Genomic DNA, 14,628 nt, shown 5'->3' with positions numbered 1-14,628 from the left:
TTTTCATATTTATGTACTTTTGTCATACTGTTTTAATTTTCATATTTATTGTTATAGTATTAGTACAGACGGACCGCTGCTCTGCTCCATTGTGTCTTAACTTCCGTTGTGGCTTAATTTGCATTTGTGTTGTTGCTTTTGTATTTGTGTTGTGACTTCTGCATTGTGTTGCCCCGTCTGGGCCGCTGTATATTTGTGTTATTGCCAATAATTAGATGAGGAGGTTGGGAAGCAGGGAAGCTTCATACTAAAATATGATAAAATATACTTGTATCATGCCTGTCTCTCATATGTGCCTGTTTCAAACAAAGAGATGGTTCTCTCTGCAGTTGTGGTGGATAAAGGACAATTGTAGAATTAATGTGATAGTTTCTTGCAGACTTAATGCTAAGAAAAAGTTCCAGTATTTAGCCTCCATTAAACTGTATGGATAAAACAGACAAGATATAGCGTCTCCTAACGCTGGTTCATACTTAACAGACAAATATGAGAATCGACTCAATCTTCTCAGTGAACTTTTTGTCAAGAAACCGAAGCAGCAAATATTCCAAACTGTCAAACTAGTCGGTGCTTACTCGCATAATGCCATTAAAGATTAAATGCAATTATTTCCAAAAACTGTAGCGCACTACTCCCTATATCACTGAGGAGGTTGTTAAGAGGACGTATAATAACCTTTCCTGTTAAAACAGATAACTCAACTTCTACCTTTCACGATGTACGTATGTTTCCCACAGGAGGTAGAAACAGCTTTGTAGTGGCTAAAAACATGTTTGATACTGTTCAGAAGAAGAACTGAACAGACTGTATAAACATGTCCTAAGATTGAAGGGAGGTAGAGGAAAGACTATATCACTGTATTTATTTGCATTGATGCAAATTCAACAGCTAGGTGTATGGAGATGCACACAGACACACATGGATTTGTGTACCTGGAGCGGCTGCCACTGAAGGAGCTGCGCTGGGAGGAGTGGCTGGAGTAGGAGCTGAACGAAGAGGAGCGGCTGCGAGAACGGGACGACCCGGAGCCTGTGTAGGATGAAGAGCGAGATGAAGACCTGCAAAACACACACAAACACACGTACGTAAGATTAATGAATGGCAAATGAAAACCAACCAAAGACGTCTGAACCATGAGAGGGATATAATATTTCTATGAAAGAGGATCCAATATGTATGTCCAATATGTATATATCAATAAGGTAGATTAATGACCGGGGTACAAATCAGTTTACTTGTCAGAAGAGGTACTACACAGTCTGTGGAAACAGTTGAACAATGAGCTTTCTAATGTCTTCTGTCTGTCATCACACATAAATGGAAAACTGTGTTTCACAAATGTAGTGGGTATGAATGCTAAGATTCCCTTCCCCTGCATCCAGCCAACTGACCTCTCACCCCTCTTCCTCTCTCTCCCTCACCTCCATGGCATGGAGAGAAACTAGGACAGGACGCAGTGTATGAACTCAACGTTTCTTCTAGACCGGTAAGTAAACAGCTGTTAACGCTAACGTTAGCTCTGTAGCAATAGGAAAACTGAACAAATAGCTCCTTGAAAACACCCACGATGAGAATGCCACAGTCTAGTTCTTAAAGTGACACTGACTCTTGTCAGATTCTTTAAATGAGGTTGGAGCAGCACCATGAATACTAGTATCAAGAGGCAAGGCTGTGATTGTTGTTCTTTGTGCTGTATAAATATCACGGTACAGAAACTTTATTCTTATCTTTCATCTCACTCTAGTTTCAAACCAGATTTATGACCGAAACTCAGGTGGCTACAAATTTAGCATCTATTATAAAAACAAAAAAAAAAAACCCTTCATGGTTTCGTTTCTTTTTTAAATGTAAAAATCTATTGCAAAAATTTCTTCCAACTCTCAACCACAAGTGACGCACTCTGTGGGGAATAAAACAACTCTGTATTTACTCTTTAAATTATTCAAGTAACAAAACAATAGAATGTCTAGACCGTTTCCAATTTGCTGAATTCACAATAAATTTACAATAGAATGAGCATAGAGTTCTTCCATCTACAAAGGATTATGTAATTATAGCTGTGGTGGAGTTCTCTCCTCAACAAACTATGCTTCTGTTTCCATCTAATGTTACGCATCCCAATGTATTTTGTGTGTCTTATAAATTAGTTAAATGTAGATAACCTGTGTGGAACTAACGTGACAACAGAGAGTTAATCGTCAGGATAATGTGAATACTGCTTGTTTTTGTCATTTCTCGCCGTCAGGATGACGCAGGGAATCAGAACTTGAAGGAGGAGTTCCTACCTGGAGGAATTGGACAGAGAGACGGAGGAGCCTGAGGGCCGATGTCTCCGGCGGCCTCGTGGTGGAGAGCCCAACCCGGGACGTCTCCTTGGCGATTTGGACCGACGCCATGGGTCCTTCCACTCATCTGGTCGCCGCATTAAAGGAACAACCTCCTTCTTTGAGGGAGGCTCCATCGGCCTGCTGGGAAGAGTGAAAAGATGATTAATGGCTCGTTGTGACAAGTGGCAGCGTAAAAATCATTCTTATATCTACTCATTTAGGTAAAATTGATACCTGAGCATTTTTGTGCTGGTTTAAATATTGCAAACACTTTATAAGATCCTTTGTCACTTTTTTAATTTTTTTAATAAGGGGCCTGAACCTGAAGTGTCCGTAGGCCCATTGTTTTTGCTGTTCCTGTTTTTCTTCTTTCTTGTTCTTCTTTTGCTCTCATTTATTAAAACGCTTATGTTACGTCTACGCTTAAACGAACCCTGATAAACTAAGATGTATATGCTACGCCAAAATGTAGGTCCAGTCGAGTAAACATTCTCCCTCACACATCACACAGAGGACATGTGGAAAAATTCATCCATATATTGGAAATCAGAAATGTTGGTGAATCGTTGAAGTTCAGCCCGGGCCTTTATGTGTGGAGTTTGCATGTTCCACTGTGCCTGCGCGGGTTTCCGCCGGCATCCTCCCACAATCCAAAAATATACAGATTAATTGGCGACTTTAAACTGCCGGCAGGTGTGGATGTGAGCGTGAATGCTTGTTTGTCTCTATATGTTAGCCCTGTGATTGACTGGTGACCTAACCAGGGTGTCCTCCCTTGCCATACAAGTAACAACGGTTGGACAGCTTGGCAGATAAACACGCTCTCGCTGTGTTTACAGGCTGTGGCAGAGTGACAGAGTAGTATTGTTTGTACTTGCTTCACTGAAACTTAATCCTGATGAACATATATGGAGCTGCAATGACATAATTTCCGCATAAGTGATTTCCCATTTAACTTATTACCTGAAAGAATGGCTGAGGTGAAACTACAACAAAACTCAAACATATTATTGATGAATATTTCAGCAGGGAATTTCTTAGTGCCTCTTAATTTCATGGGTGGTGCCATGATTACAATATTTCAATACCTAGAATGACCACCATCAAAGCCAAACAAGCCTACACACGTTCTCAAGCAGAAACCTATGTCTTTAATCCCTAAGCCAGACTGCTGTGTGGTTTCATTACGTGCGGTGTGAAATGGTGAAATCAGCATCATCTCATTGCAAAGTCGTAACCACAGATGTTATTGTGTAATTTTATGTTGTATGTTGACTAAAATACTGATGCTACTTTTACTTCTTATCAATATTAAGTACAACTCTGTGGTTAATGAGGATTCAGTATTTTCTTCCACCATATCTGGATTATTATCTTGATCTGCACCAAGCTGTAGAAGCTGTCTGGTCAAGATCCAAACATTATTCCCTGAGAAATTAACAAAAATGTCATAAAATGCCTAAATGCACAATAAGGAAAGTGATTAAAAAAAAAAAAAAAAAATCCCTGGATCCGCACATTTAACCAGATCCACACCAAAATTTTGATGGTAGCAGTTTTACTTTGAATTCAACAGTTAACATCAATAACATCATTAATGCTGCTTTTTTTCCCACCTCTGCCATATTGCCCAAGTTCACCCATTTCTTTCTAACAGTCAGATGCAGAATGATCTTATCTAGACTGGATTTCTGTAACATGCTCTCTGCTCTTCCACTCCATGGAATAAAAATAAAAAACTCCAACTGGTCTTAAATGCAGCTGCTACAATTCTTTACTACAACCACAAAATGTGAACATAACGCAAATTATGTCCTCACTCCACTGGATAATTATCGAAGAACTGTCAGAGAAATCAAGACTTAAAACCTATTTATTTCCACTCTTCTATAATAGAATTTTATAATTGCCACTGGTTTTTGTCTCTTCCAGTGCATTCAGAATTATTTTCACATTTTGTTATGTTGCAGTGAAATCATTGACAGAGTGGCCAGATGGAAACCTCTCCTCAGTGAAAGACACATTAAAGTGCTCCTCTCTCAAACTCTGAGAAACAGCTTCTCTTGTCTGATGAAACCAAGACTGAACTGTCTGACCTCAGTTCTGAGTGTCATGTCTGGAGGAAGCCAGACACTGCTCCTCACCTCGAGGCTGTAATCACTGCCACAGGTACTCTGACTAAATACTGAGTAAAGGGTAATGTAATATTTCAGTTTCTTAAGTTCTGTTTTGGCTTTATCATTATGGGGTATTGACTGCAGACTGATGAGAGAGAAACTAATTCAAATGATTTTAGCATAAGACTGCAACAAGACAAAAAGTGAAGGCGTCTGAATAACTTCTGAATGCAGTGTATTTAGTTCCTGTGAATAAAATAAAAGTCATATAGTCAATAAAAATCCTATTTGTTATTTGAACATATATTTTTGTTTTATATATTGATAGTGTTATTATCTTCTCTCAGCGAGCACCACCTGCAACCGAAACTATTATTTATTTTACACTCAAAATAAACTTACTGTGAATACTTCACATGAGAAAGAACACTTGAGGTTTTTCTGTTTGGCATCAACATCAGCTTGTTTTTTCTCCTATTGTGGCTGGAGGTGTGATGCAATTTTGCATGTTAGCCTTATCAAGGATTTTTTTTTTTTTTTTTAAATCTTTACATGACACTGTCTACATAGTGAATGGCTCTTATCCAGCATTTGTTTCTCCATTACTCCATAAAATTCAAAATATGCACATTTGCTGTTTCCAAAAAGACTGCTCAGTCAAAAAAAAAAACCCCATCACTTTAGTTCAATGTGCGACTTGGTAGAAGCAAGTAGTTGACCTTCATCTATAAAGCCACCAGATACTTTGGGAATTTGGTTTTGTGTTATGATGCTCAACATATTGGAAGATATCTGAGGTGTTTTTCCAACATCAGAGCTCCAAAGCAGGAATGGGTGATGTGGATACAAAGCCCTATCACAGTAAATGTACTGTCACATATTTAGCAATAGTTATGTATCTCTGATATACTTTATTTATCAATCTTCTGAAAAATCATCAAGTGATAACTACTGTTGTGGTCACATGGTCGTCATTGTCCTATTGAATTTTCCAAACATCAAGAATTCGGGTCTTATCTCATATGGACTTGTATCACCAATGCTGTGTCTCAGCTCGCGTATTTACATACTCACACCTGCTGTTTTGACAGCATAAGTGCATTCACACATCCAGATGGTGATCTCATACTGGTCAAAACATTGAGCATTAAACCGATGGACAAAGTCAAAGTATTAAGTTGCAGACTACCTGCTTTTTGGAATAGCTCAGAGTGAGCAGAAACGCCTTGTTCGTGAGAGAGGACAGTGGAGCATGACATGACTGATTCAAGCTGGTTTTACTGGTTCACAGGAAGGCTTCGGTAACTCAGATGAACAGAGGCTTCAGAGGTTTTGGGTTTGGTCCTAGCTCTGGATTGGGGTCGTCACACATGCCCCTGGTAACTTCCTGCTTTCACAAGTCATTGGTTTGGCTCTGTGAAATGGATTAATGAAATGGAAAAAATTTAATGATTTTGTATTCTCATTTAATCAGCCAATTATTTTCTAAATCTAGCGATGAATTGTTTGGTTTATAAAATAACAAGAAATATTGGGCTCCCCAGAGCACAAGGTCACAACTTCAAATTGTTTGGAACAAGTTGACAAATGAAAAAAAAAAAAAAAAAAAACGAACTATTTATCATATTAACAATTATCAAAATCAATTAAATTTCTATCAACTGATTAACAGACAGTTTCTATCTTAGCTCTATCTTAAATCATGGTATCATTATTTCAGTCGACCCTAAAGCAAAGGATTCACAGTAATAACCTTATGACATCATCCATCACAGACGTTTCCCTTTATGGGAAAGTGGTCTTTATGGCCCACTGTATGTGGGACTTTATTTGCAATGGACGATTGGATACTGTTTATTTCTGCAAAATAAGATTTAGGTTTATCTTTAGGCGTGTATCTAAATATTTGTTGAGGAAATTAACATGATGAGTGGATATTCCCAGTGTAAACGGTCCTGTGTCCCGGAACCTTTGAATGAATGCTTAAAGGTGTCCTATCTCTGTATCCGTTACTGCCTGGTGAGGGCAAAGGAGAAGAAGAAGAAGAAGAATGCTTTGGTGTAATATTACAATAGAAACTGCCTTTGAACAATGTGCTGCTCAAACTGTAAGGATTAAACTAACACTAACATAAATCTAAAAAGGGAAACATGTTAATGGACATCCTTTAGTGAGTACATACACAATGCAAGTGCATGAAAGGTACACACAAGGTACACACACCTGTGAATGAGAAATTCCGCAGGTGTGAGGCAAGAGAAAACAAGTGACGCTGTCGCTGTTCACTGAGCTAAAAATAGAACCACAACACTGGGAGCTATTTTTAGCTCTTAGATATTTATTATTGACAAAATATTTCCTTTGAGGAAGCCATCGGAAAAAAAAAGGGAAGTGGAACAAATAAACCAAACCCCACAGAACACAACAGAAGGAAAGAGGATGTTTGCAGACTGATGTGAGTTTAATGAATCAGCCTGAGGAGCCTTCTAGAGGAGCATAGGCCAGTGTGGTGGGAAGAGGTTCATGTGATTATTCAAGCTGAACATGAACCTGATATGACTGTCTGTTATTTAATATAGAGCATGTGTTTAAAAATAAAACAGCGATGTGGAGAGTACAGGCTTAAGCAAATTCAGACAAAAAAAACAAACAGGGTTTTTCCTGTATAGAGAATTGGGAGGCGACCACCTCCGTCAAATTTCGTGCCACCTCCGCCTGCCCACAAAATTTTAGTACTTGTTTTCTCAATACTTGGTGGATTTGACATTTGTAACTGCAATTGTGGCTGTACGCCACTACAGCAATGTACTGGTGCTGTATCGTAATCCGTGCATCAGGCAGAGCCATCCGGAATTGCCAAAGAAGAAGAATACGAACATGCTGGATTTGCTGCCTGAGGAAGGCGGCAACCTGACTTTGCGGCTTTTAAAACAGGTGAATAGGGTTGCCACCCATCCCATATAGTACGGGATCGTCCTACATTTGAAAATAAAATGATTCAAGTACTTGTTTTTGTTCATGTTATGTCTTCAAAGTGCTGTGAATAATGTAATGTCAAGTAAAACCAAACCAGTTGCCTCCTTTTTTCACATAAAAGGTGGCAACCCTAGAGACGAATATTATGTCTTTAACATCCAAGCACACCCAGCTTCTTGAAAAGTTTCCCTAAATTAACTTTTTTTTTTGCAGAAATGTCTTGCTTTTTTTTCGCGAAAAAGTTTGCGAGGAGGAGAATCGCGAGGACAGGTGAAACAGTACAGAGTGCAGACATCATTAGTGATGACAAGTGAATTCATGTTACTGATGAGATACATTAATGTGTCAGGACTGAAAGTAGGACTAGTTCTCAAGTGAAAGGTGTCGGTGGAGTAAAAGATCAGAGTGTGAGAGTACCAAGTCTTTAGGAGTGTACTAACGAGTGTATTAAAGGTGACGTTTACATGATTTTAACATCAGCTTTTATTCATCTTCCCAGATGTTCTGAAAAGCACAGAGTGAGTCGCTTTGACGACCAAATTTTAACAAGGGTTGTATTTCGACATTTTCCAAATAGTGCGTGCAGCAACGATCAACCAGTTCTCCTTAACTATGACTGCATGTAGATCACAGGTAGATTAACTCATCCTTAAACTGGAAGTTTTCCACTCTAACTCTGGCAGGTAATATTGCTTAAGATCTTCACATCACTTGAACACAATAGCAAAACATGGGTGTTGGCACCTATTTTGTGACAGTCACGTCATCGTCAGTCTTGGTACCTCCAGGGCAGACAGGAAAAAAACATGGTCAAGTTTCAAAATTTCAAAACCAGAGACCATGACCAAAAGCAAAGCAAAGGAAATTTGTGACAAAACCGGTGGGAAGTACGGACAACTGCTTTTCAATAGACAGAGCTTGACAGATGACTGACTGCCCGTACTGTGGTATTGTGTGATGCAATAAGAGGAATATTTTATGACACAGCTTGCCACACCAGAGGAATGCCTTTAAATAGTAACTAAGTATTGATTTCCTTGCCTATTATGACATTAAAAATTAAATATTAAACCAAAGCACTTGAAGAGGGCTCAGCAAACAAGATAATGTTGGTGCATAATTTGCATTTTGGGGACTTTCGGTTCAACAATACAAGAAGAACTTTGCAAAGCTAGATTTGGGTTATGATTAGATATATACAATAACTATCTAAATTTGTCACCTGTCAAAGAATTTACTATACCATTTACAACATTATATCTATCCATTTAATATTTCTGGCTGTTAGAGACCATTGTGCGCAATTTTTGCAAATCATTGAGCAGGACTGATTTATGGTATGTGATGATTGATTTGTCAGGTATCCAATCAGGGCTTGATGCTTACCTTTTTTCCCCAAGGAGCACATGTGCTGCTGAACACATGAAGAACTTTAGAGGCACAATGAAAACTGATCAAATTATGTGTTTTTCCTTCCTTAATAAATACAAATATATATTTTCAAGCAAAATGATTTAAATTACTTGAATACGAAACGTACAACAGGTTTTTAATCATTTCTGCTTTAAACTCTATTCAATAATTATGATGCGTTATTTCTACTTTAAACTGTATAAATGGTATGAACACCTCGATAATGAAGTAGTTCTTCTTAGTTCTAAACCTAAAGAGTCTATTTAGTCTATTTAGACAGAAAAAAGTGGTGTCCTTGAGGGGGTGCCTGCAAATGCAAGTGAAACACTAACATTGTCAAGCCCTGCCAATATGCTGGATTATTTCATCCATAACCTCAATTTTCTCAAATGATTATAATGAAAATGTACTATTTCATGGTCCAAACCATTACTGAGTATTTTATACATTATTATAACACACTGACTGACAGCCAGATGAAGTGTTAGATCCATACAGTGTATAATGAACATACTAACATTTTCTGTACTATTAAAAGGTACACTATGCAGGATGTGTCGGTTGCTGTTTGGAAACCCAACATTCAAAAATGGCACCTCTTCCCTGGCTCAATGAGCGAGACGGAGAGAGAGGTGATCGAGAGAGGTAGAGAGTGAATGAGGAGAGGGAGTGGTGTTAATGAACACAAAGCAGTGAATCAGAGAAATAAAATGTTATTGTCTAATTGTGTGTGTGTGTGTGCGTGCACGTAGCTCAGCCTCATTCAAATAGAAACACAGACCTGCAGCTCTTTATACATCCATTTTTCTGTTGTTTATTTTGTCAACATGACTGGCATTAATAATAACAGATAACGAATGAAGTGGGGATGTTCTAATTGAACAGGAAAAAACAGCAAGTCTCTAGCTCAAACAAGTAAGGACGCTCTAAAGACTGATATATTTCAGGGTGTATGCGCGTAATATCAGCCTGGTCAACCACATCGTTTGGGAACTTTATATACGTGGATGACATATGGATGTTCCCGTCCAGTACAGCTGGCATGATGCGGCTCAAGGACGACTGGCATAGTGCAGACTGGTCTGCCTGTTCTCTCCTGAAATGCCCCTTTCGCCGTGAAACCCAGTGTGGTCAGCACTTGTAGGGGGACAGGCAATGCCGAACTCCATATGTATCCTCACCGTAACACAAAAGCAAACCCAAATTCTTACGTTCATTTCACTCTTGATTCATCTGACCTTGAACATGAAAGATGGTCGATGCAACATTTTTGTGCATTCGCAACCTTTGTACACGAGGTCTGTACATTTTAATAGAGTAAAGACACACATGAGGAGATAAGGAAATACAGGGAGAGAGCAGGGGGTGTCTCTGCTGATAAATACACCACCACACTCTTGAGGGATTACTTTTGTACGAGTCTATACATAGTTTCTTTTTTGTTTTTTTTTAGGAAAATCGTGCATTTATATCTTTAACCTCCTAAGACCCGAACTCTTGCATGGCGTGCATTTTTTCTTTCTCTTTGCTATTTAGGCTGATTGGGACCTGAGAAAAATGATGTCCACATATGAGGACATTAGTTTTAAATTTCGATTACTGAGTGGCAGTATAATATCCTCATATGTGGTCACCAGGCCCTTGTTGAGAAAAAGTTAGTATTGTGGTCTAGAGAACCCAAAATGTGAGGTCCACATGTGTGGACGCCAGGTCCTAGGAGGTTAAGTAAAAAGTATGATCTACATTCAAAATGTTCAAAACTGTCTGGAGCAATTCTTTTATGAAACTTTTTTTCAGTACAAGCTTGTTTTGAATTGTATAAAGAAAACAAAGCACTCGTTTATTCCTGTGGCTTTTATTTTTATGTTATCTTGCCACATCTGTCCTCGATGACAAGTCCAATTAGGCAATTAGTTCATGTTAAAGTGATAAGAGCTGGACAGCCACGATGATAAGGATATTTTAAGTTGCAATTCTCAACTCACAGTGGTTGATATGACAACAGAAACACGTCAGTGTATGGAGAAGATAAGCCAATGACTGAAATGTCAAAACTGCATGTAAAAACAAAGAGCTTTAGGACTGATATAAATTTTTCATGTATGCTTTTCTGTATTAAGAGGTTGAAACTCGAAAGCGGAAGAAAAATTTTAAATTTGCCAATAAGCGAACTGCTGCTCCTGTATTGGTCAGGACAGCGGTATGTCTAGAATGCATTGTTGTTGTGGTGGTGTTTACTTAAAGCATGTCTTGACATGTAGACACCTGGGAATTTTGAAGTAGATTCTGGCTGTGGTAAGGTTTGTTTTATTGATGTCTTGTTGCTTTTACTGGCAACTATCACACCATGTCAGCTTGATAATAACAGAGTGCTACTATGCGAAACAACTGGCCATCAGTCAGCCAATTTCTTTTATGAAGCGAGTTTTGTGGACAGTTAGTCTATTGCTTTTGGCAACAAGACGGTGATGAGACGGAGGGTGTTAACGATGGGAAACGGACATTTTCTTCTGAAGATTAACTTTACGAAAACAAATGAAGGTGGTACCAATAGAAAACTGACTAACCAAATGTTATGTTTGTGTATCAGCCATGGCAACTTGAAACTATTTGATCTATCAACTACCTGCCAATGTGGTGATGGTGCGTTGCCTACTAGTTATGAGAAATATATATTTATACAATGCGTTACTACACTTAGGTACTTAGATTATACTTTAGCATTTCTTAATGCTATATTATGCTCGTACTCTTGAAAATAAAGTTCTTCTTACTCCATTACTTTTTTATGAGGCTGTAGTTAGTAGTTACTTTGCAAAATAACGATTTACATTTTACTTACAAAACATATTGTAGTGTTAGAGTTATATACGTATCCAACAATATACAAGTAGCTAGAGCTCCCTCTGGACAAGCTACAGCATTAAGACTAGACAGACTAAACAGTGGTATTAACTGAATAAAACTACACAACAACAGAAATTGTAACACTCCAGTTATGGAGTACTATATCAAAGTTATGTGCAATAAAGTGAAATGACACGGGAAAACAGTATTGAAGACGCTAACTGAAATTTATTTAATATTTACTGGAGAAGCCCTTGTTTCCAATGACAGCTTCATAACGCTTCCTGTACAAAAAAATAATCAGGGATATTCTGGAATCTGGAAGATTCCGGGGGGCCCGCTGGTGAATCTTGATCTTCAGTTTCTTCCAGAAATTTTCTATTTGATTTAAGTCTGGCGACTGACTAAGCCAATCCAAAACCTTTATTTTCTTCCTCTTGAACCAATTGAGAATCTCCTTTGCAGTATGTTTTGGATCGTTGTCCTGCTGGAAGATCCACCCACGTCTCATCCTCATCATCCTGGTGGATGGCAACAGATTCTTATAAAGAATATCCCAGTACATGGCTGCATCTTACCTTCGATAATTTGGATTCCACAGCCCCATACTATGATGCTTCCACCTTTTCACTGTAGGTATGGTATTTTTAGGATTATATGCAGAGCCATTTCTCCTCCAAACCTGCGGCATTGTATTGTTGCTAAAAAACAAAATTTTTGTCTCATCTGACCAGACTTCATTCTCCCAGTAATCTCCAGCCTTCTCCAAATCTTCTGTAGCAAACTTGAGACCATGGCGGTGGAGTGCATTGCCTTGTGTTTTCTTTGCGACAACTGTACCCGCTGCTTCCAGGTCTTTCTGGAGCTCTGCTCGAGTGGTCCTCGGCTCTTGGGCTTCTCTTCTGACTAACTTTCTGACTGCCTGTTCAGAAATCTTGCGAGGAGCTCCTGTGAGTGGCCAGTTGATGGTCGAATGATGTTCACTCCACTTGCTGATAATGGCCCCAATGGTGCTTATAGGAACATTTAGGAGTTGAGAATTCTGTCTGCAACCAGTGCCATTACTATGCTGCTCGACAATCTTGCTGTGAAGGTTTTGGGAGAGCTCTTTGCCTCTATTCATGATGAGATGTTTCTTGCAGGAAAGCTTGGTGACAAATCATTTGTTTGCTTGCATTCAGAGGTGGGAAACCCTTTTTCAAACAGGCGCTAACCCAGCTGATTCTAATTAGCACTGGTGGGAGAACTTATTAGTGGAATAAGCTGGTTTAGTGATTTTTCTTTCTGTGTTTCAATACTTTTTTCCTGTGTCATTCCACTTTATGCACATAACTTTTTTTATGGATTAGAGTGTTACAATTTCTTCAGTTGTGCAGTTTTATTGAGGTAACACCAATGTCTGGTCAAAATTTTATGTGAAAAGGTACAATGGAAATATGTTGAATTAAAAAAATGTTGATGTGTTGAATACTTATTTCCCCCCAATCGAAAAGAAATACAAAGACTATATTATCTTATCTATTTTAAGCTATTTTTTTTTCTATTGGAGAGAGAGACCACGAACACACAACGCTTTACAAGTGAGCTACCGGGAAGCAAAGCCAGGCTATAGTTCTTTTTTTGTCTTTCACACAGCTCACAGCCTCTGTCTGGGATTCACAATAATTTAGCTTTTATTTACTTTCAACTCCGTAACTTAAGGCTTTTATTAGAGGCAGGTCTTAATGTCTAACTCTCTGTTTGCAGAATTGGTCATAGATGTTAGTACAAAGCCGTGTTATAGATGACTTCTCTCTCTCCCTCCCTCCCTCCCTCTCTCCCTCCCTCCCTCCTGCTCTCTCTGCTGTGTGTGTGTTTGATGTTTAGCTGTGCTCCCAACACTCCCCTGCGGTTCCAGAGCAGCTCGGTAGACTGTGGCTCGGCTGAGAAGTGGTAAAAGTACCATCAGTCAGTCAGTCGGTCACATTTGCAATTATAGGGCTGACCCCGCTGTTGCGGTCCAGCCAAAAAGATACAATGATGATAGTATGATGATATTTAACTGACACATTAATGAATCTGTAAAAGTAATGCAATAATGTAACAGATGTAAATACTACTAATAATACTTGAGAATGCAGGACTTTTACTTTCAGTTCAGTGTTTCCACTTTGTAGTACTCTAATCTGAGTACCTCTTCCATCATCTGTGCTCTGTGCCCCTTCCTTATAGCAGTAATCTAAGACATTGTGTGTGTTTTAGTAGGATATGCAGGTTTCTCACACTTGGGTTACATCAAACACACGTAATGCAATTCAAATACAGCGCCTATAGAAAATCATCATACCCATTTAAAATAGTTACTATGTTTGTTGTACAAGTTGAAATCAAAACCCAATTTATAAAAAAAAAAAAGTTCCAGATTTGTTCATTAATTTTCCTACACAGCATCAAACGAACGACAAAAAAGGCGACAGCTCTGAAAAATATTAAGAAAAGCAAAAGCAAAAGTAGAATATGAGTGTTAGAAAAATTAATTTCACCAATTAATTTTTAATACATTGTCCAGAATTCTTAAGATGTTATTTTCACTTTGATTATGAGGGTTATAACGTGTACATACAGCTAAAAAAAAGTTAAGACTTTTTTAATTTTAATTTCCAGGGTGTAATCTGGCAAAAGGTAAAGATTTTCACAAGGTATGATGACTTTATATAGGTACTGTAAATATGGGTACACAGCTTATGTTATGACATACAAAAAATATTTTCTGTCTCTGTCCTGTATATGCTTCATATTCACAGATTATGATTGGTTGTATTTCTTCTGGTGTTGCTTCTGTTTTAACTGATGGTTCTTCTCACCAAACATTTTCTGTTTTCCTTTCATTATTTATGCAAACTCTTTTTTTAAATTAGCTGGTTTAGTAGGGTTAGTAGTAAGTAAGTAACAGCATATGTTTGACTGAC

General features: G+C 38.3%; 1 protein-coding gene across 1 annotated transcript in view; it reads right to left on the bottom strand.

The window, feature by feature from the left end:
* zc3h18 (zinc finger CCCH-type containing 18) overlaps nt 1-14,628 on the bottom strand; it is a 49,993-nt gene that overhangs the window by 17,518 nt on the left and 17,847 nt on the right. Inside the window, exons 10-11 of the mRNA XM_056387100.1 lie at nt 2,286-2,468; nt 933-1,058 (exon numbers count right to left, since the gene is read on the bottom strand). Coding sequence (XP_056243075.1) covers nt 933-1,058; nt 2,286-2,468 — 309 coding nt within the window. The remainder of the gene's footprint in view (nt 1-932; nt 1,059-2,285; nt 2,469-14,628) is intronic.

The sequence above is a fragment of the Seriola aureovittata genome, chromosome 10 (assembly GCF_021018895.1).
Source record: "Seriola aureovittata isolate HTS-2021-v1 ecotype China chromosome 10, ASM2101889v1, whole genome shotgun sequence".
Classification (NCBI taxonomy): Eukaryota; Metazoa; Chordata; class Actinopteri; order Carangiformes; family Carangidae; genus Seriola; species Seriola aureovittata.
The sequence above is the reverse complement of the archived record's forward strand: the minus strand, read 5'-3'. Positions and strand labels throughout refer to the sequence as shown.